The sequence below is a fragment of the Ochlerotatus camptorhynchus genome, unplaced genomic scaffold (assembly GCF_037179485.1).
Source record: "Ochlerotatus camptorhynchus isolate MF236.1 unplaced genomic scaffold, CSIRO-AGI_Acam_v1.1 ptg000102l, whole genome shotgun sequence".
NCBI classification, from domain to species: domain Eukaryota; kingdom Metazoa; phylum Arthropoda; class Insecta; order Diptera; family Culicidae; genus Ochlerotatus; species Ochlerotatus camptorhynchus.
Genome location: NW_027040592.1, coordinates 630580 through 653718, shown reverse-complemented (window position 1 = coordinate 653718; position 23139 = coordinate 630580). Strand labels below are relative to the sequence as shown.

General features: G+C 46.2%; 2 protein-coding genes across 2 annotated transcripts; one reads left to right on the top strand and one right to left on the bottom strand.

The window, feature by feature from the left end:
• Positions 1–4: 4 nt before the first annotated feature.
• FucTC (alpha-(1,3)-fucosyltransferase C) lies at positions 5–13269 on the bottom strand. Its single transcript, XM_065219328.1, has 2 exons — positions 12429–13269; positions 5–453 (listed from the first exon to the last, which is right to left on the bottom strand). The coding sequence occupies exons 1-2, from the start codon at positions 13196–13198 to the stop codon at positions 12–14; spliced, it is 1212 nt and encodes a 403-aa protein (XP_065075400.1). The 5' UTR covers positions 13199–13269; the 3' UTR covers positions 5–11.
• Positions 13270–16548: 3279 nt separating this feature from the next.
• On the top strand, positions 16549–18609 carry LOC135699055 (uncharacterized). The gene is made up of 2 exons (XM_065219230.1): positions 16549–17611; positions 17669–18609. Exons 1-2 carry the CDS (start codon positions 16549–16551, stop codon positions 18607–18609), a joined length of 2004 nt encoding a protein of 667 aa, XP_065075302.1.
• The last annotated feature ends 4530 nt before the right edge of the window (positions 18610–23139 follow it).

Genomic DNA, 23139 nt, shown 5'->3' with positions numbered 1-23139 from the left:
ATACTCCGATTTCAAAACTTTATTTTCGCTTCGGCTTGACAGGCCCCATCGAACCACCACGCATCGATATCCGTGTAGTACTGCACCCTTTCCCGCGTTCCAATGGCGTGCAACTTGCGACACAGATCGCAAAACGGTTGACTACCGGTGATCCGGTAGTGATCCTTCCACCAAAAATACTTAACATACTCCTTGGGGTTCTGCGCTAGGTACATCAGGTAATCGACCAGCTCCGGCACGCTGGCAAACTGTTGCGCATCGATGTACGAATAGGGCGGCAGGAACTTGGAATAGTCTGCTCCGCCGAAAACGACCGGAACGATGAAACTGGTGTCCATGACGTTGTACACCTTCTCGGTGATGTAGTCGCGACAGAGGGAATTCTCAAAAGCAAAGTAGAACCGATAATCGCTAGTCAGCATCTGGGCACAACGGGGAGATCCGCGGGGACATCTGGAACGGGAGGGAAATTTGAAATGGTGGTAGTTTAATGCATGACGTGCCACTGTAAACAAATTTAAGCTCACTCTCAATGAAATAGGAAGATATGACTGAGTTTTAATAATCGTTTAAAAACATTGAATTAAAGTAAATCCCGAATGTTAAAATGGCATATTGTTACGGTTATATATGAACGTACTATAACTAAAGCCCTACAGTAAAAGTATGGACGTCTGTCAAAAGTTGTTCCAATCGAACCGTCAAAATGCACCGCTTTGCTCGATTGGAACAGCTTTTTTCAGTTTTGTGGTGACAGTCGTCCATACTTTTACTGTAGGGCTTTAACTATAACCATAGAGGTAACTCTAATGGCGGTAAGCTCCAACTCGGATTAACTTTTAATACCGTCCCTGTTTGTATGATCTGAAAAATGTTTGCTCAGAATTATGTTGATTAACTCTGATGTCGACATCAAACCAGCCGGACATTCTTGATCGGGATTTAATCCGAGGATAATACCGGTTGGAGCTTACCACCATAAGACTAGAAGGTCCCGAAATAACGTGCTCAACTTTTTGGCTCAGCTCTGGTACTTAAAGCCCTACAGTAAAAGTATGGACGACTGTCACCACAAAACTGAAAAAAAAGCTGTTCCAATCGAGCAAAGCGGTGCATTTTGACGGTTCGATTGGAACAACTTTTGACAGACGTCCATACTTTTACTGTAGGGCTTTACTGGTACTCTCTTCGGTCCCAAGCTAATCGATTCACCCCTCGAAACATAGGAAAAACTAATAACCCCTCATTTTACCTGTCAAACTTTCATAGCGAATCAAAACAAACATTGCGTAGTACTAGAATTTCGACTAAAATGGGATACGTTAATCGTTTGCTTGGGACCAATAGGCTAGTCAAGTAGTGAGCCAATTTAAAATCGTTAGTTTCGTATTGATTGTTGGTAAAACGTGGTATCTTTGATAATGCGGGTAACTTTGATAGTATAATACACACCAAATTCTAATTTTGATGTTCGGTAATTTTGTTACGGTTTTGATCTGTAAAATTTAATTTCTACTGAGTGATCTGTAAACTTGCTTTAATTTTCTTCTGTCTGTCAAATATCTACAAGTTTTCGGTAATTCCCATGAAAATATTACTGAAAATTTGCATCTATTTTACCGATGTAGTTTGTAAGCCATGAAATGTCATTTAATCTAAACTGTTCAGTAAAAGTTTTACCGATTTCCAGTGAACAATTTATAAATACTGACGAAAAATGTAAACAATACACGAGTTCAGTAATTATTACTGAACGCTTCAGTTAAAATCACGCCTGTCAAATCTTCATCAATTTCGCATGTTAAGCGGTGTAATTAAATTTTAAAAAAATCGTGCAAAAATATTAGCAGAAAAAAAAAACTTGTAAACCATTGAAATGGAAGATGTGTCCGATGAGATTAGATGTGCTAACGACCGGATGCAGAAGTAAGGGATCTTTTCAGTAAGTACTATTTATATTATCTAAATGTTTTCATTTTTTAGCACTCAAATAAAATGGCTTGCGATCGCTGACTCGTTGGATAAACAGATTGACGAATTACATTTAATAAAAGATATATACAACAATTTATATTGTGCATGATTTGAACGGAACGATTCCCTATATTTCACTGCTTTTCAGTAAAAACTATCGAAAGAACTGTAATTTTTGGCAGATGACGGCCTTTCTATTTTTACCGATTATTTTGTAAATTTTACCGAACTTCGGTATTGAATGATGAGCTAGTCGGTATTTTTTGACAGTTGAGTATACATTGCAAGTTTACTGATCGTTCAGTAAACCAAACTTTTACCGAAATGATTACCGAATGTTCAGCTGTTTGAAAGTCAGTAAAATGTTTACCGACAACTGTAAAAACAACTTGGTGTGTATACAGATTAAATTTACTCGCTGCCCTTTTTCCAAATTGGAAATATTGGATCCATATTGTAGCTTAGGGTGTTTCCGTTCATATCGTATATAGTTTTGCGAACTTGCTATTCAACATCGCCCTCGAAGGAGCGATTAGGAGAGTTGGCGTGCAGAGGAACAGTACCATCATCACAAAGTCGCACATGCTCCTTGGTTTTGCGGACGACATCGACATCATCGGAATCGACCGTAGAGCAGTGGAAGAGGCGTTCGCGCCTTTAAGAGGGAGACAGCGAGGATTGGTCTCACGATAAATTCTACCAAAATGAAGTACATGGTCGCCGGTACAAAGCGTGGGAGCAATAGTGGTGTTGGTAGTGAAGTGGTGCTAGATGGCGAAAAATTTGAAGTTGTGGACGAATTTGTTTATCTTGGTACTTTAGTGACGTGCGATAATGATGTTACCCGCGAGGTGAAAAGGCGTATTGCAGCCGCGAACAGGGCTTTCTACGGGTTGCGTAGCCAGCTGAAGTCCCGCAGCTTGCGTACGAAAACGAAATTCGCGCTGTACAAGATGTTGATTCTGCCGGTAGCCCTTTATGACCACGAATCGTGGGCATTGAAAGAGGCCGATCGGAGAGCTTTCGGTGTCTTCGAGCGTAAAGTGCTGCGAACAATACTCGGCGGTAAACTGGAAAATGGCATCTGGCGGCGTCGCATGAATCACGAGTTGTACCAAGTATATAACGGCATGGATATTGTGAAGCTTATAAAACACGGCAGACTACAGTGGGCTGGGCATGTGGCACGAATGTCGGAAGAGCGTCAAGCGAAGTCAATATTCAGCAGGGAACCCGCCGGAAGAGGACGTCGGCTTCGGGGTAGGCCACGCACGCGTTGGCTTTGTGCAGTTGAGGAGGACATTAGGTCCTTGAACGCCCACGGCGACTGGAAGCGATTGGCTCAGGACCGAGACCATACATACATACATACATTTCGGAGACGAGCCAGCCAACGGCTGAAAGTCTCCTTAATAAAGATAAAAAAAAAAAAACATACATTGATTTGTACAACATCACATTTAAGATAAGACATAATCAACAATAGTACGCCACAATACTCGGTTTGCGGCTGCCGCTCTCCATCCTCGGTCATGCCCAATGCTCGCTAGATCGCGCTCTACCTGGTCCGCCCATCGTGCTCTCTACGCTCCACGCCTTCTTGTGCCAACCGGATCAGTAGCGAACACCAAATTTGTAGGGTTGTTGTCTGGCATTCTTGCAACATGCCCTGCCCACCGCATCCTTCCGGCTTTGGCCACCTTCTGGATGCTGGGTTCGCCGTAGAGTGCAGCGAGCTCGTGGTTCATTCTTCGCCGCCACTCACCGTTCTCCTGCACACCGCCGAACATCGTCCTTAGCACACGTCGCTCGAAAACTCCGAGTGCTTGCAGTTCCTCCTCGAGCATAGTCAATGTCTCGTGTCCATAGAGGACCACCGGTCTTATTAGCGTTCTGTACATGGTACATTTGGTGCGGGGGTGAATCTTTTTTGACCGTAGTTTCTTCTGGAGCCCGTAGTAGGCACGCCACTGATGATGCGCCTTCGTATTTCACGACTCACATTGTTGTCAGCCGTCATTAAGGATCCAAGGTAAACGAATTCCTCCACTACCTCGAAAGTATCCCCGTCTATCGTGACATTACTTCCTAGACGAATCCTGTCATGTTCGGTTCCGCCTACTAGCATGTACTTTGTTTCTGACGCACTCACCACCAGTCCGACCTTTGCTGCTTCGTGTTTCAGGCGGGTGTATAGTTCTGCCACCGTTCCAAATGTTCTTGCGATAATGTCTATGTCGTCCGCAAAGCACACAAATTGACCGGATTTCGTGAAAATCGTTCGGCTGTTGAGCCCGGCTCGTCGCATTACACCTTCTAGAGCGATGTTGAAGAGTAGGCATGAGATTCCGTCACCTTGTCGCAGTCCCCGGCGAGATTCGAATGAACTGGATAGTTCACCCGAAACCCTTACCCAGTTTTGCACACCGTCCATCGTTGCTTTGATCAGTCTGATCAGCTTCCCAGGAAAGCCGTTCTCGTCCATGATTTTCCATAGCTCTGTGCGGTCGATACTGTCGTATGCTGCATTAAAGTCGATGAACAAATGATGCGTTGGGACCTGGTATTCACGGCATTTCTGCAGGATTTCAATGAAGTCGGCTTGATAACTTCCCACGAACTCGGTCATTTTAGGTGATAGACGACGGAAGATGATCTGGGATAGCACTTTGTAGGCGGCATTCAAAATGGTGATCGCTCTGAAGTTCTCACATTCCAAATGGTCGCCTTTCTTGTGAATGGGGCAGATTACCCCCTCCTTCCGGTAGCTGTTCTGTTTCCCAGATCCTGACTATCATCTGGTGCAGGCAGGTGGCTAACTTTTCTGGGCCCATCTTGATGAGTTCGGCTGCGATACCATCCTTACCAGCTGCTTTGTTGTTTTTGAGCTGCTGAATGGAGTCCTTAACTTCCCTCAGCGTGGGAGTTGGGTCAGTTCTGTCCTCTGCTGCACGGACGTAGTCGTTTCCTCCATTGCGCTGGTCTCCCGTGCCTACGTTCTCCTCGCCATTCAGGTGCGCATCGAAGTGCTGCTTCCACCTTTCAATCACCTCACGTCCGTCCGTCAAGAGACTCCCGTCCTTATCCTTGCACATTTCGGCTCGCGGCACGAAGCCGGTAGAACTTCCGTGTTTCTTGGGAACGGCACAGCAGTTCCATTTCCTCGCACTCCGCTTCTTCCAGGCGGTGTTTTTTCTCCCGAAAGATGCGGGTCTGCTGTTTCCGCTTCTGTTTATACCGTTTCACGTTCTGTCGGGTTCTATGCCGCAGCATTACCGCCCGCACTGCGTTCTTCTCCTCCAAAATCGCTCTGCACTCCTCGTCGAACCATTCATTCCGTCGACTTCTTTCCACGTACCCGATGGTGCTCTCGGCTGCGTCGGAGTTGGCTGCTTTTACTGTACTCCAGCAGTCCTCTAGAGGGGGTACATCGAGCTCGCCCTCCTCTGGCAACGCTGCCTCGAGATTCTGCGCGTATGCTAAGGCGACATCCGGTTGCTTCAGTCGCTCTAGGTTGTACCGTGGCGGGCGTCGGTACCGTACATTGTTGATGACGGAATGTTTTGGGCACAGTTTGACCATCACCAGGTAGTGGTCAGAGTCGATGTTAGCGCCACGATAGGTCCTGACGTCGATTATGTCGGAGAAGTGCCATCCATCAATCAGAACGTGGTCGATTTGCGACTCCGTCTGCTGTGGCGATCTCCAGGTGTAACGATAAGGGAGGCTGTGTTGGAAAAAGGTGCTACGTATGGCCATGTTCTTGGAGGCGGCGAAATCGTTCCCGTTCGTCAGCTGGTGGGCGCTGAACTTAGCAATCGTCGGTCCGAATTCCTCCTCCTGGCCTACCTGAGCGTTTAGGTCTCCTATGATGATCTTGACGTCGGGGCTTGGGCAGCGATCGTACTCGCGGTCGAGCTGCGCGTAAAATGCGTCCTCGCATTATCAGCGCTTCCGGAGTGAGGGCTGTGCACGTTGATTATGCTAAAATGGTAGAATCGGCCCTTGATCCTTAACCTGCACATTCTTTCGTCGATCGGCCACCAACCGATCGCGCGCTTCTGCATTTCGCCCATCACGATGAAAGCTGTGCCCAGCTCGCGTGTTTTGCCGCAACTCTGGTAGATGGATTACCTCTAAACGTTCGCACCATGGATCCTGTCCAACAAACCTCCTGCAGCGCTACGATGCCGAGTCCGCGGTCCCTCAGTAGATTTGCGAGTATTCGGGTGCTCCCGATGAAATTGAGAGATCGACAGTTCCACGTGCCGAGTTTGCAATCGCAAGTCCTATTTCGTCGCTGGGGTCGTTGCCGTTGGTCTCGGTTCGTATTCCTCTGTTGCTGATTTTCCGTTGCAATGCTTTTTTTACGGCTGGCTCGCAGGGCCTGACAACTTTCCGGCACTCGGACGTAGATCAGCCGCCCCTAACATGGGGAACAGACGCTGTTGTGAGAACAGAACAGACGCTCAGGCTTGCCGAAGCAAACCCTCCTTCCCTGTCAGCCTATGACCAAAGTTCCCACCGGGGTTGGTTACCCGATCTTCCCTAAGGTTTCTCACAGTTCCGGGTGGTACCACGGGGAGGTAGGGATAGGAGTTGCTGGGAAGAGGCTAGTGATCTCAATGGGATCTGTATTGCGCATTACCCAGCATTAACAGGACCGAGACCAATGGAGACGGTTACTTCGTTCGGCGCAGATTTGAATTCAACGAGTCGTCGCCCATCAGGTACTCAGGTACTCGTATACAGTTTTTATATAGTATGTAAAATATTTTACAAGCATATTAAAAAACAATTTTCGTGTTTTTCGCCCGTTTGAAAAAGCACTCAAACCATCACTTATGAAATATATTTCTAGTAGAGCCATAAAAAATTCAATGTTGTGTTCTTATGGCTTATGAGGTTTTCTTATTATATAATCATTCAAAGTTCCATATTTAAAGAACTAAGTTGTTTGAGTTTTACCCATTTTTCTACATTCATCGAGCATTATCAAAGTAACCTCAAATCAAAATACTGAAGTTCGGTCACAAAACTAAAAAAAATATTGTAAATGCTTTAATTTCCGTTAAACATATTACTAACGAATTAACTCTTGGATCCTCAGTACTTGTTTTAAAAATATAAAATTTTAAAAACAATCATTGATGTAAACAATATTTAGAATATACTTAAAAAAAACTGTCAATGTTACCCCGTTTTACGGTACAAATAAGTTCAGATCTGTGGAAAATCGTAACATAAGACAATTTGGTTGTTTAGGGGTATTGGCATAAATACATTAAAAATGGAGCAGAAATCCTAAATTTCATCAATTTTGGTACATTGAAACTATTTTAAATAAGAACGATTACATTAGCAAAAATCACCATCTTAGCGCTCCTTGGTGGGACTTTGTATGGGAGCGAGCTGTCAACGATCAAATGATGTGTAAAAATTAGTATATTTTTTCGAAGTTATTTTTTTTTTTTTTTTTTTTTTTTTTTTTTTTTTTTTTTTCGTTATAGTCACTTTAACACTCTTGGGTCATTCGTGACTTGTCCAGGGGTGAGATTTGAACTCGTGACTTTGGCGTGAGAGGTATGGATGTTAACCACTACGCCGGGGTCGCCCCCATTTCGAAGTTAAACAACCCAATTACCGATGGAAATTGGCATGAAGTTCAATGAAAATTGCTTTACTTTACGTTGTGAAAAATCCTTATTCTGATTTAAACAAACGGTTTGGCTGACGTGTCCTCTCGAGCTCGCCTAGCGCCCTCTGCATTGGGGGTAAAAAAAAACATCAACACAAAAAAAAAAAAAAAACGCTTTATATTATAAAACGGAAGTCCGCGCTACAATCTTTTGGAACATTTTTACGTTAGGAAACCGATGAGGTGCATAACGCCACGCGGCACACCAGTCAGGTGATAGGGTCCGGAATGCGCTAGGTAAGCAGAATTCAAGCTGAACATTGCATTAGGTCCCAAGTAACATTGAGAGATTCTATTCGTCGACCTTCTCTTTGTATCCCCACAGCCATTCCCAGGTATTTTCAGCACACAGATTGATAAAAGAAGCTTATATCTAGCATCTAATACGACAATTACAACAAGAAATGGGTATGTGTTCAAGTTATTAATGAAAGAGAAAGTCGACGAAGAGAATCGATCAATGTTACTTAGGACCTAATGCAATGTTCAGCTTGAGCGGCACGCAACGTGGCTCGCTCTTTTTCTTTATCCAGCAGTTTGTGAAGCAGGTTTAATTTGTAAGTAAATAAAAGTGTGTGTTAAGTAGTTTAGTTTTTAAAAAGCTAAAACGGTATCCAAGATCCTTAAGTCTTGGACGCCATTTTGAAAATTTTACAAGATCTAAAATGGCAGAATTATCGAAAAAAAATGAATCATTTTCCATAACAACCAATTAAGCGTATTTTCATACAAACCGGAGAAGTTCGATTCAAAAATTAATTTTTTTGCTCGCTGCTCGCTGCTTCACCGGTGTCGGTAATTGGCACTACATACGGTACAGAGACCGACGAAAAATAATCTAGATTAAAAGTAGAAGGGTCTGTGCCTAGGGGCACGAACGGAAGCTTGACGTAGGACCGCTATGTGAAGAGCATTTAGTTCTTTTAATTGATTAATTATCTATTATCTCAACTCTTTCCGTTTTTGAATTGTAGGCGTACCAAATTTGTAGTAATTTTTTTCAAAGAGAAAGTTGATTAAGAGAATCAATCAAAATCACTTGCACCCCTGCTTCCAAGTTTGGCTACAAGATTACAACTCTGGAGAGGATTTTGTGTGGTCGTTGGGGGCTTGTGGTTCTGATTATGGACAAACAAGCACAGATAAATTCTATTCCAACTCTTTACTGATGTAAGCTTGATGACCCTGAAAAGGGCCGTTTTATTGAAGAGGACATCCATGGCCACTTACGCTTGGCGTGTTTAGTGTAGGTGACAGCATCACGGACCTCATTTTCCAGGAACACCTTCAGCACACCTCGTAGATCACCACCATGGCGAGCCAGACGACCGATGGCGGTTATCTCGAAGAACTTTGCGATGACGCTTGGCGCCTTCTTTACCAGACCTTTTCCTCATTTGCCACGACCAGTCAATTGTTGCTTGTTAAGTGTGAAGGAGTGGACTAGCCACCACCTTCCTACTGCTGCTATTGCTGTTCACCACGCCGTCCGAAGCGAAAATGAGCTAATGCCTTTTTTTTTTACTTTAAATGATCTATATTTCCTGAATTTGTGTGGTTTACATTTATAACTTATCAAGTGACACAGATACGAAAATCCTGGAAAAACCTGGGAAAACATGAGGCAAATTTACTCATCGCTGAGTTCCTGCACTTTATTTCTTATTTCTGAGATAACTAAACTCAAATTTGGGTCGTTCTCATTCGCCGTGATATCACCTTGAAAGATATCGGCGCCGGTGGTTAGCGTGATTACCTCTCACCCCAGCAGGCCTGGGTCCAATCTCAGTCGGCGCCACCGGCATGTTCTAAGGCATAACATCTCTGATCACGCCTTCCTTCGGGAAGTAAAGCCGTTGGTCCCTGGTTGAGTTGATGGGTCGATTGGTAGGGTCCAGGGGTGGAAGCTGCCTCCCTGGTGTCGGTAGCATTGGAGCTCAGTACGGAAAACAAATCTCGCGTCACTTTTCAATAGGTCCTATCTACATTGATCGATTTTCTTCATCGACACTCTCTTTCGTAAATAACTCGGCTTCACAAATATTTCCTGCCGTCTTCGTCGAATTAGATGCTAGATTGTTGCTTATTCCATCGAAAATATCCGGCCGGGGCGATTCAAAGTTGATCAAGGTTGATCAAAATAATGTGTACCCCTGCTTCCAGTTTGATTACATGAGCATTTTGTGTGGTCGTTGGCTCTGAATATGGACAAACAGGCAGATTGAATTCTATTCCTACCCTTTACTATAATAAGCTTGGTGGCCCTGAAAAAAGCCGTTTTGTTGCCAAAGTTGGTGATGATTTAACCTCCGAAACAAAACAGAGTGCGTCTCTGTCACTTCAAAACGTAGATGAAATCCATGGCCGCTTACGCTTGGCGTGTTTAGTGTAGGTGACAGCATCACGGATCTCATTTTTCAGGAACACCTTCAGCACACCTCGTAAATCAGACCGGACATACGTCATTCACCGCCACGGCGAGCCAGACGATGGATGGTAGTTATCTCGAAGAATTTGCGTTTGGTTCTGAATATGGCTATGAGTGTGCAAAATATTACACAATTCCATCCTCCCTATTCGCACGCGCCCGAGGATCGGAGGCGAATGCCACTTCGACTTGTTTCGTCTACTTACTACTCTCTGACGACTGTGCTGGGGAAGCAGCATATGCATGTAGGTAATTGGTGGATTTGTTAGTTAATTCCACGTATTTGGACAATGCTGGACATTTACCAGTTTTTCAATAGTTTCTTGTTGAAAATCAACATTCGCAAGCATTGTTATCGATGCGTAGCCATATTTCTGATCGATTGGTGATAAAATTATTGAAATTGGAACAGGGGCAGCTGAGCTACCAACGTTCAAAATCTTTCTTAATTTGTTACATGTTCCATTTTCGGTTTTCACAAAGTTACCCCCATATAGAAATCAAAGACGTAGTCCTACGTCAAAAAAAAAGTTGCCTTCCTTTATTTCTCTGAAATGACAAAATGGTGCGCTCTACAAAGTTCAGAGTGAGTCCCTTGCAGTTGATCTTTATCATGAATGAATAAATAAAAAAAAAAACTTTGACTGCTTTCAGAGTAAAACCAATGCCATGCATTAGTAAAATTGTAGTGATTACCCGACCTGCCGCAGGTGAATCAATAATAGATAAACTTGCTCCCTTTCCACATGTGAGAATCAGTGGAGAAATCAAAGTGCAGGGGAAAACAGTCAATAATGAACCCCTGGAGTAAAATGGCCCCACGCGGTTTTTCGCATTGACGGAGTGCAGCGATGAATTCTAGTGCATCTGCACTGATGAAAGTTTGACAGGATAGGTGGGCGTTGTTTTCTAAAAATGAACGTTTTATGCTAAATTACGTACCGCACTAGCAATACTGCTCGTCAAGTCCACGAATTGAGAATGGGAAGGCTATATAAAAAAACACGCGGTGCCATTTTGCCCCACGGTTGCATTATGGACTATCCTCGGGACTTTCCCGTATTCAAATCGAGTAAAGTTGAGTTGGTTTAATCGATTTGTGCTTTGGCTGTTTTGCATGAATTACATATTCATTATGTGATCTATTTGGGAGTATGGAATTATGCGTTGTATTGAATCAACATATTTAAACTATTTCAAGCGTAACTATTCAAATCGACATATCTGATTTTGTCAACAATCACTTCAATCGACGATTTGGGGCAACTGCTATAGCTCACTCACAGAAACTAACAACACCCATCTAGTAGTAAAGCCCTCTAGTAAAAGTATGGACGACTGTCACCACAAAACTGTTCCAATCGAGCAAAGCAGTGCATTTTGACGGTTGGATTGGAACAACTTTCCACAGACGTCCATACTTTTACTTAGAGAGAGGACTTTAGCTAGTAGGGGAACAATTCCCCTACCTGATGATGGTGTTTGTTTGCGTAGGTGAGTTAGCAGCTAAGACAAATCGTCGATTGAAGTGCTTGTTTTCAAAAGCAGATACGTCAGTTTGAATAGCTACGCTTGGTTTGACAAATCTTATTGGTGCTTCGGAAACGAGATGATTGGAAAAATGGTGCCTTGTCATCGAGTGCATCGAAGCCGAGATCGAAGAATGACTGCCACTCAACAAATTGCTCGTATCCAAGGTGATAGAGAATAACCTCGACAATCACAAAACAAACAAAAATAGTTACTTCGTTCCAGTGATGGATCGCTCTTTTTGGACTTTTTCATTCCTTTTAGTATATAGTATATAACGTAAATCCAGTTGAATTTTAAGATAAGCCATCGTCAAATAGATAGGGGAAATGTCGGCTTCGGCAATACCTTAACCTATTATCGTCAGGAGGGCAAACAAAGTCCTAGAGAACTCAAATATGGCCAATAGATACTCTGAAACACAATGTATCCACATGCCAAAATTGAGCTCTCAATTACGTTGTTTACCCCCTGACGATAATAAAATGAGGTATTGCAGAAGCCATCATTTACCTAGTTTAATGCTATTAATTTCCTCATCAATATGAATCTCTGTTTTCACTGAAAGTGCACTCGAGAACGCTCTCAAGAGCACCCTCACCCTCAGTGAAAACACAGAGTGTGGCTCTGCGGTGCGGAAATTTTGAATTTTCATAGGGACGTAATAGCACTTAGCATATCAATTTTAAGATAGGTTAACTAAAATTCAATTGGATTTAACGTAAGCATTCTATAAATAAAAAGTAATGAAAAAGTCCCAAAAGAGCGATCAATCGCTGACTTCGTTCAAACACTCACGTCAAGGTTCCACACTTCCCGTAGACATCCACCTCCATCAGCCGTTGAATTTCACGCACCAGATCGTCCCGTTTGGAAATGGTCCCACAGTGTGACACAAATTGCACCCCCATTTTGCTCTTCTCCATCGCCATCTCCAGCAACGTTTCGTTGTAGTACTCATCAAAGTCCGTCCGCCACTGAGGCCGGTCGCTGGGACCTACCACCAGCCCCGTTTCCACATCGACAAAGTTGTTGTAGTTCCAAACGACCTCCGAATCCAACCGGTACGTCATGGTCCAGTTGAAGAAGTCGTGATCCCCGGCCAACAGATGCTTGGTATGTGCAGGGGATTCCATGTTTGCCGCCACGTAGATTTGCCGAGGGGATCGCAGCTTGGGCACCTTTTCAAACAATGAGTACGCCCATGGTTCGGCTATGTGGAATACCAGTGCATCGTAGTCGGTTATGGCCGGTAGTAGTTCCCGGTTATTGGTCAGGACGCAATCTTTTTCCGGACAATGGATCGACTGGAAGTAATCCGGTCCGACGGTTTCCGCCGTTAGTTTCCAGTTCTTCACATCGAAAAAGTTGGTATACAGTAGGACGTATTTGGAACGATCTTCCGTTTGGCGTTGACGAATGTGATCTTCCAGGATCGAGTAGTAACTGATGGATGGTTTGAGGCACTGAGTGTGAATTAAGAAACTGCCTGCCACCAGCAGACAAAGTAACCCCAACGTCACGTACAGCACCAGTCGATTTCGTTTCATTTTCCTAATCATGCCCATGTGCTTACCGCGATAGGACCGATATGACGAAATGGACAGAAGGCACTAAGGTAGTTAAAAATTTCACTGATAAGGCACTTGATCGTTACATTGTTAGTTCGTTCGCGCACCGCCAATTTCACATGGAGAGCTATCAATCCAAACTAAGATCCGATTGGTAATGCACTAATGACATGGCACGCAGTTCAGAACCGAACGAACTTGCCTTATCTTTGTAGCAAGTGTGTTGGTGTAAAAATCATGTAGCCATCTCAATACTGACGGACGGAAACAGAAATGAATCACACTTTTCACACCTTGATGGTGCTGCTCTCCCGGCAGAAGGTAACTACGACTGAGTTGCGAGCGCACCTTTTTCTATGTGTCGATAATGCTCGTTTGATTTCAGCAGTGGTGAGCTTTGTTAAAGGGCGGCTGCGGCGCCGCTGAAACCAATCAAGTAGGCAGCGGTGAGGGAACGTGCGAGACGGAAGGCTTTTCCTCACGGCTTGCTGAGAATCAACCGTAGGGGAAGCGAATATGTGCGCCATTTTTCTCGTAGAAGGGTGATGTAATTTTTTGTACTTAGCATGTTAGCATCAATAATCAGTAATGAGGTAAAATTGGTCGCTTGAGTACTGGGTGCTGGAGATGCAAATCAGAGTGAATACTTACTGCGAATGATGTATTTATTACAGTAATAGCTTGGAAGCAGTTTGATAAAGTATGTTTACAAACGTTCTAGGTATTTACGAGTGACTGCTGCAATTTCACGAATATTTTTGTTCTGTTGTCAATTTCCAGTTGCGTTGAATATAAACAAATATAATAATCGGGATACTCCAATGAGTAATTAGCTGCAATGGCTAAGAGAACCTTGCTTCGATATTTGGATAAGCAAGCAGAAATTGGTCGACTGGAGCTTTGCCCGATGGACAACTTCAATACTGTTTTCACTACAAAACATGAAGGAGATCTAGCGAAACACATCATCCGGTTGGCGAATTCCGCATTTGGATTAACACACAAGGATATCAGGGCGGCAGAAAAACTGAAAATCTAGCACCCGTTCAAACGGGAACAAGGATTAGCTGGAGCAGATTGACAGCAAGACATCCGGAGCTCACTCTGCGGAAAGCGAAAAACACATCCCTGGCTCGGACTAAAGGATTCAAAAAGGAGGCTGTAAACTCATTCTATCAGCTCCTTCGAAGGATTTACATTGAATTCAATTATTCCCCGGGCCAAATTGGGACTTTTGAAGCAACAGGTTTCAGTACAATACGGTAACTGTGATTGCTTCTGTGCACGTGGTACTAAAGTTTAACTTTTCTTAAGGTTCAAAATAATTCCTGGAAAGGGTTTGCCAAAAGAGGTCTGCTTCAGGTTGCCGGAATTTCATCAGGTTAGAGAGGTACAAACACGACAGTAATTTTGACTATGTCCGGCTCAGGCAACTTTGTACCTCCTGCTTTTGTGTTTCCGCGAGCTAGAGTGAACGATAACCTCAAAGTTGGTGATCCAGAAAACTCTGTTTCTGTACCATCCCAGCGGATGGAGCAACTCCAACACCTCTTCATTGTGGTTTGAACACTTCCTGCAGGACGTAAAACCTTCTCCTGAACAACCAGCATTATTCATCCTGGATAAATTACCAAGGTGTGTGTAGATAGGTGGTCAATGATATTCACACTCCTCTTCAATGATCACCGCAGAAAGTCATCCGATGAGTCCAGTATGCACCAACATCGGTCTCACCCAACGGTTTTGTTAGTGCATCAGCTATCATCATCTCTGATGGACAGAACTCCAATTTCACAACACCCTAATCTGCCAAATCCTCCATGAAGTGCTGCTTTGTATCAATGTGTTTGGATATCTTGCTTGTTCATTCCGCCTTGTTGAGACTCAAGCAGCTTTGATTGTCCTCGTAGACTGTTGTACGCTGCTGAACTTGCCCAAGATCCTCCATCAATCGACGCAGCCAGATTAGCTCCTGAAACGCCTCGCTTAATGCCACATATTCCGCTTGCATAGAAGACAAACTTACATAGGATTGTTTGTGGCTCACTCATGTAATCGGTCCAGCTCCGAAGAAGCTTGGTCGCCTGCCCAGTCTGCATCGGAGTAGCCTTCGAGTATCCATCGTTTTCTAGGTCCAAATTCTAGCTTAAGGTCTGTTCGCTTTAGGTATCTGACTACCCGCTTCGCCGCTTTCCAATCTATTTCTGAAGGATTACTCACTTTTCTTCCAAGAAGAGATACACTGACTGCCACATCTGGTCTAGCATTTATCGCCACGTAAAGGAGGGCACCTACTAAGCTGCGGTACCGAGTAACATCTTCAAACGGCTTGCTGTTGTTATCCGACTTGACGTAGCTGGGATCCATCGGTGATTTAGAAGGGTTGCAGTCGTTGAGACCAAACTTCTCGATCAAGGCATCGATGTAACTTGTCAAACGTAGACTGTAGAATCTTCCATTGCATCGCACCTCATGATCAAGAAAATGCTTCACCTTTCCAAGGTTTGTAACATTGAACTCCTTCCGAAGTGTCGTCGACGTATACAAGAAGATATACCGTCTTTGAACCATCACGTCGAACATACAAACAGGAATCTGTTTCACATTGATTCCAGCCATAGATGAGGCCATAGATGCTCCTCCTGAGTCGGCACACCATGTTCTCACTACCGGTGGCTTCATATCCGGGGAGCTGTCGCATGTAGATCTCCTCTTCGGTGGTAGCGTCTAGGTACGCCGTTCTAACATCCATGTGTCGCAGTACAATCCGTTTCTTTCCTGCTACTGCCAGAAGCGCCCGTAGAGTTTCCTGCCGCATTACCGGAGCGAACACATCGACGTAATCGACACCGTAACATTGATTGAAGCCCTGCGCAACCAGTCTAGCCTAATGCTTCACGACTTCGCCACTTTCGTTATGCTTTGGCGTGAACACCCACCGTGACCCAATAACTTTTCTTCCTTCCGGTAGATGCCCCAGGTTTCATGTTATGTGATCCGATTTCCAAATCCATAGCTTCCTTCCTTTTCGGAATCTCCAACGCCTTCCGGTAATCCGTTGAGAAAACTCAGTGATACCCACAACAAAATTGTCATACCGGTGTGGTAGAACACCTCTAGTTCTTCTTTGATTATGCTGCAATGTTTACTCCTCCTCTCGGCGATCACCTTCATCACTGAAACCTTGACGTATCATCCGCAGAACTCCAACCTTAGAATTCATCCGAAGAATCATCATTGTCTACAGCGTCAGCGGTTTGATCGGGATAACAACGGAATCATCCAACTCCTCTGACACAACCTCGGATTTCCGTTCACCCATTTGTTCCGATCCATTACCAAGCTCAATGAACCTCGCATCTCTACGGATGGTCAACAGAAGGCTCAAGCAATACCTGGAGTCTAAGGGACTGCTTGACCATCGACAGCACGCCTTCAGGCAAGGGTACGGTACCTCCACCTACTTCGCCACTCTTGGAGAAGTCCTGAAGAAGGCACAGGACCAAGGCCATCATACGGAGATCGTCTCGCTGGACATCTCCAAAGCATTCAACAGAACGTGGACACCAGCAGCAATGAAGAAGTTAGCCGAATGGGGACTAAAAGGACGCATCCTACACTTCGTCCGAAACTTTCTGACCGACCGATCTTTTCGGGTGTCGGTCGGAAACGTCCAATCCAGAAGGTTCAGCGAAGAAACCGGAGTACCACAGGGTTCAGTGATCGCGGGCACCCTCTTCCTGGTGGCCATGAACGGGGTCTTCGACAAGCTACCCAAGAACATATATATTTTCGTCTACGCGGATGACGTCCTCATTGTAACGGTGGGCCCCACCCTGCAGAGGACGAAATTAAGGGCGCAAGCGGCAGTCTCCTCGGTGGTCAGATGGGCTGACTCCGTTGGGTTCCAGCTTTCCGCCGGCAAGAGCGTGCGCTGCCATATATGCACCACCCGGCATCGGAACAACGGACTGCCCATCATGATCAAACAGCAAGCGATACCGACCAAAAACACAATAAGGGTCCTGGGAGTGCTCTTCGATCGGAACCTATCCCTCGAGCCGCACTTCCAACAGGTGAAGAAGGACTGTCGTAGTCGATCCAACCTGATGAAGACCATCTCCCGCCCTCACCGATCCAACAACCGTGAAATCCGCTTCCGAGTAGCCCGAGCCATCATCGACAGTCGCCTATTGTACGGCGTAGAACTAACGTGCCTTGCCGCCGAGAAAGCCATCCAAATCTTGGAACCGGTCTACAACGGATACGTAAGAACAGTCTCCGGTCTCCTGCCCTCCACCCCGGCCGACGCCGCGTGCGTTGAAGCCGGTATTCTGCCTTTTCGGCTCGTCTACACCGCAGCTACCGCTACCAAAGCCGCTGCCTTCCTCGCTAAAACGTCGGGAAACAGCAGGATCTTTCTCCTCGACGAGGCGAACCGACTCCTCCGTACGGTCGCCGACGTAGATCTCCCTCCAGTGGCCAGGGTCCATCACTGGCACGGAGACAAAAGTTGGCAATCACATCAGATCAGAATCGACAGCCGAATCAAGGACCGCTTCAGGGCAGGAGACAACTCACTGGCTTTGCGCCGGACAGTCGTCGAAACTCTCGGGGCGCACTATCAAGATCACGAAATCAGGTACACCGATGGCTCGCTCTCCAGCAGCGGAGTGGGAATGGGGGTTTCAGGAGATAGTTTGGTCGTCAGCAATTCACTTCCGGCCCAGTGCTCGGTGTTTTCCGCTGAGGCAGCGGCCGTCTTTCACGCAACCACCCTTCCGGCCAATCGGCCGATCCTCATCGTTACCGACTCACAAAGCGCAATAATGGCCCTAACCGATGAAGCACCAAAGCATCCGTGGATACAAGGGACGGTAACGCATGCGCCGCCCAACACCGTATACATGTGGGTACCCGGGCACTGTGGCATCCAGGGGAACGTGATCGCCGACCACCTCGCCGGCTCAGGCCCCATCGGACCCAGGTTCTCTGACAATGTTCCGTTCCAGGACATCAAGAAATGGATCAAGCGGACGGTTCGGAGAGCGTGGGACAACGAGTGGAGGAACAATCGAACTCACCAACTACGAAAAATCAAGGCGACCACCGATCCCTGGAAGGATCGACCGAGCCTCAAGGAGCAGCAAGTGGTGTCCAGGCTGCGCACCGGGCATAGCAGGGCCTCCCATAATTTCGGAGGAACACCGTTCCGGAGAACCTGCGAAACCTGCGGAGCGCCAGCCTCCGTAGAACACATCCTCATCAACTGTATGGAGCTCGAGGACCTTCGGGTTGCCTTCGGTCTGGAGAGAACCAGCATACGAAGTCTGCTTGGCGACGAGTCCCCGGCAGCAGACGCCCTCATCGCCTTCCTGAAGGAGGCGAATCTTTTTTACAACATTTGAGTGTTTTCTGTTTGTGCTTTTGAATTCGTTGGCCCTTTTGGTAGTGTTTTTACAATATTTTATATAATTAAACTAAATGCCCACTTGCCAAGATTGGGATCCTCCTTTTGAGGTCCCAATTCTTTTTTGTAATTTTTAAAAGAGATGAACTAGCCTTAGGCTAAAAATCTCTCTAATAAAGAAAAAAAAAAAAAGCATCTCTACTTATGGCCACACGATTAGTAACCGAATCTAGAAAAAGATATCCCTTATGGTCTTCAAAATAGCCAACGAAAGTTAGCTTAATGGACTTCTCATCTAACTTAGATCGTTTTGCATTAGGTATGTGCACGTTAGCAACACATCCAAATACCCAAAGATGTTCAAAACTTGGCTTGCGTCCTGTCCACAGTTCGAACGGTGTCTTCACTACAACCCTGGATGGCAGCCGGTTTTGCAGGTAAGCTGCCGCCAAGACAGCCTCGTATCGATCGGTTCTTGCGTTCGGCGACGCCATTTTGTTGCAGAGAATACGGTGTAATGCACTGCGTTTTTATGTCCTCAGCTTCATAAAAATCCCGCAGATTACGGTTCACGTACTCGCCTCCGCCATCGGATCGAATCACGAGTGGCTTACGCCCGAAACAACTCTCCACCCACCGAACATACTGCTGAATCTTTCCTGAGGCCTCTGATTTATTCTTCAGAAGATACACCGTTGTGTACCGGCTGAAGTCGTCAATGAGCGTCATCAGATAGCGATTTCCCGATGGTGTAGTGGATTCAATTGGGTCACACAGATCCGTGTGAATCAACTCCAGGGTCACAGGTAGAAAAGGCTTTCGCGCAAGCTTGCCCTTCACTCAACACTCGCAGACGATTTGAGCCCCACAATCGTGTAAAATGAAACCACTCACCAGCTCATTTGCTTCGATTCACCGCAGCACATCAGGATCTCGATGGCCAATCCGACGATGCCAAGTATGCTGGCACCGCTCATGATGTTCACCGCAAAATTTCATTGAACGTTCATGAATCCGCAACCGGTATAGGTTGGATACCACTTTCGGAAAGGTGATAGTTGCCTCTATCTGATGAAGGGCCTTAGAAAGTTTGTTTACAAATGCTTTTGTGCCGTTATCAAATGTTATGCCTGATATGTCGTATTGCACCACTGTCCTGGCATCACATCTGTTGATATGGTATAAACCAGAAAATTTCCTCGTCTTTATTTTTAACAGTGCATACGTTGGCAGATAGAAAGGAGAGAGAGAAAGGTGAGCTTTTGTTTAAGAACTGAGAGGTCGGCAGCGAGCAGCGTTAGAAGAGAGCGTTAGAAGAGTAAGCAATCACTAGTTCACCAGGTTGCTTGGCAGTTAGGACGAAGAGGAGAACCATTGATCGTCAAGCAGTATAGTTCAGCTCTTGCTCACTCTGACGAGTTGTTCGAAAAGTTCGTGGTGAAGTGTTCGCGCTCTCTCTCTTTCGCGGTGTTTTTTGTGTTTGTGCGTGCCCCGATATGGGGAAGCATCGCTCGCGAAGCCCGGTGAAGGACAAGAACCCCGGTGAAGGAAGTTCGGGTGTACCTACATCCAACAGGTTTGCTGTTCTCCCCATGGATGGGAATATCCAACCAGCTGTGACGGAAAAACGCAGCAAGAAGAGGAAGAAGAATCGGGGTCAGTCCGATGGCACAATTGGTCGCGAGGATGCCTCTGCGACAAACGAAGATTTCGGTGACGCTGCCGAAATAGAAAATGCTGCTGAAAGGTGCGCGGCAAGAGTGAAGCTACCTCGAGCTCATCGTGGATCTGGCGTCGCTGGGCGTCAAAGCCGAATTCTAGTGGGGCCGAGTCGGCACCATGGTGGTGCTCCGTACGAAAGCGGAGTATGACTTGGTCATCTCCCACCTGAGGACTACCAAGGTGGAATTTTTCACCCACGACATTCCCGGCGAGAAACCATTCAAGGTCGTCATCAGGGGTCTACCGAATTTTGACCCGAAGCTGATTGAAGCGGAAATCAAGAACCGCTACAAGCTGGCCCCAACTGCCGTCTTCCGGATGACAAGGAGGGACGAGAACGTCAAAAGGTATCCAGATTGTCTTTTCCTGGTGCATTTCCAGAAGGGAACGGTGACGCTCAATGCGTTGAAGGCTATCCGCTCCATCAATTCCATCATTGTCCGATGGGAGCCATACCGTGGCGGCCGTCACGACGTCACCCAGTGTCAACGTTGCCTGAATTTCGGGCACGGCACCCGAAACTGCTTCGTCAAGCCGCGCTGTGGAAAATGCGCCCAAAACCATATCTCCTCCGAGTGTGTTGTCGACGAGTCGGAAGCGGCCAAATGCGCCAACTGTAATGGCGCTCATCAAGGGTCCGACAAACAGTGCCCCAAACGCGAAGATTTCAAACGGATCCGAAAGCAGGCGTCCACAAGAAATCAACCAGGACGAAAGAAGGAAAATACGCCGGCATTCAGACTGGAGGATTTCCCGCCTCTTCCTGCTACGCAACACGGTCAAGCAAATCCACGGGTGCAATCCGGCCCCCGCCAAGAAACGTCTGGTGCCTCAGCTGGACAAAGCTCTCCATCCCCCCCTGGATTCTGGAGACAACCACCAGCACAAAACGCCAATCCCGATCTCTTCTCTGCGGATGAGCTGATGAAGATTTTCGTCGACATGACCAGCGCTCTTCGCCAGTGCCGCAGCAAGCCCGAACAGATCCAAGTGCTCGGTAAGTTTATTATTCAGTATGGTGTCTAAACCGATAACTGTCGTCACATGGAACGCATGCTCTGTAAGAGCAAAAAGACTCGAGCTTGCTGACTTCCTCCGCAAGCATAGTATCGACGTGGGTCTCCTAACAGAGACCCATCTTAAATCCGGTGACAGCTTTTGGTTGCCTGATCACCACATTATCCGGCTTGATCGTATTGACTCCAGGGGGGGTGGTGTTGCGATCATCATCAAGAAAGGAATCATCGAGGCCCTTAGTGTCGAGGTGGAATCACCAACCGGAAACGTCCGGTTCGTCGCCGTATACTGCCCTCGTCAGTGTGCTGCCAGTAATGGATTAGGCATCCAATTCAAGCATGATCTGACCACCATCACTCGCACGAGCTCACGATTCGTCATTGGGGGTGATTTAAATGCCCGCCACGAAGCATGGCGGAACTATCAGCGGAATCAGAACGGACGTCTGCTCTTCGACCACTCGCAGCATGGGCTGTATACAGTGAAATTCCCTGATGAACCGACATTCATCTCTCCGGCGGGAAACCCTTCCACGTTGGACTTTTTTCTATCGAACATTGGACTATCCAAACCGATGGCGATCAACGATTTTAGTTCCGACCACCAACCGGTGGTGGCTGAAGTCGGCACCCTCGTGGCACCTGCTCAAAGCCTGCACAAAGACTACCATCATGTCAACTGGATGCAGTTTGGGCATGTGGTCGACAGAAACATCGATGAAAATCCGCCACTTGACACCGTAGAGGACATCGACCGGGCACTGGAAGGGCTCCACCAGGCCATATCCGTGGCTGACGAGACGTGTGTTCGACAAGTTCCTGTGAGGGGTAAGTTTGATGCCATTGATTCCCACACCCAATTACTGATTCGCTTGAGAAATGTGCGTAGACGCTAGTTTCAGAGGACTGGAGATCTGAGCAAAAAACATGAAATGGCCGATCTGAACAGGCAGATTGCTTCCAGAATGGACTCTCTCCGAAATGAAAGTTTCGGGCGTGTTGTCTCGAATCTGGATGACCGCTCCCGTCCATTCTGGAAGGTAGCCAAGGTGCTGAAAACTCATCCCAAACCCATTCCTCCTCTCAGAGTCGGAAATGATGACAATTGGCTTATTACCCCACAAGAGAAAGCAAATGCGATTGGTAATCATATTGCTAAATCGCATTTGCTTGGCTCAACTATCCAAAGTCCGCTCGAAGTTCAGGTTGAGCAATGCGTACTCAACCTTGATTCCTCCCCTTGTGCCATCCCTCCGGAGGATAGAATCACAGTGGAACAGATTTGCTCAACGCTGAAATGCACCAAAAACATGAAGGCCTCCGGGTTTGACGGAATATTCAACCTAGTATTGAAAAATCTCAGCATGAAGGTTCACTCTCTGCTGGCTGCTGTCTTCAACAGATGCTTGGAACTGCACTACTTTCCAAGTATCTGGAAGACAGCGAAAATCATACCTATCCGCAAACCCGGGAAGGACCCAACGCTAGCTTCAAGCTACAGACCAATCAGCCTCCTTTCAGCGCTGAGCAAATTGTTCGAGAAACTTATTCTCAATCGTTTGCTCAAGTTTGTCGAGGAACACAACATTCTCCTACCGGAACAGTTCAAGTTCGGAAGGGGCACTCCACAAATCATCAGCTAGTACGGGTGATGAATAACATCCGAAGTAACAAGGCTGTATCCAAGTCTACAGCCATGGCATTGTTAGACGTTGAGAAAGCGTTTGATAATGTCTGGCACAATGGGCTTGTATACAAGCTTTGTAACTCCAACTTTCCACTATAACTTG

Excerpts from the sequence above, each read along its gene's own strand:
- FucTC (XM_065219328.1), bottom strand. The coding sequence starts at position 13,198 with ATGGGCATGATTAGGAAAATGAAACGAAATCGACTGGTGCTGTACGTG. Across the intron at positions 454-12,428 it reads GGGAAGTGTGGAACCTTGAC|ATGTCCCCGCGGATCTCCCC; the intron begins GTGAGTGTTTGA and ends CTCCCGTTCCAG.
- LOC135699055 (XM_065219230.1), top strand. The coding sequence starts at position 16,549 with ATGAACCTCGCATCTCTACGGATGGTCAACAGAAGGCTCAAGCAATAC. Across the intron at positions 17,612-17,668 it reads CGCTAAAACGTCGGGAAACA|ATCTCCCTCCAGTGGCCAGG; the intron begins GCAGGATCTTTC and ends TCGCCGACGTAG.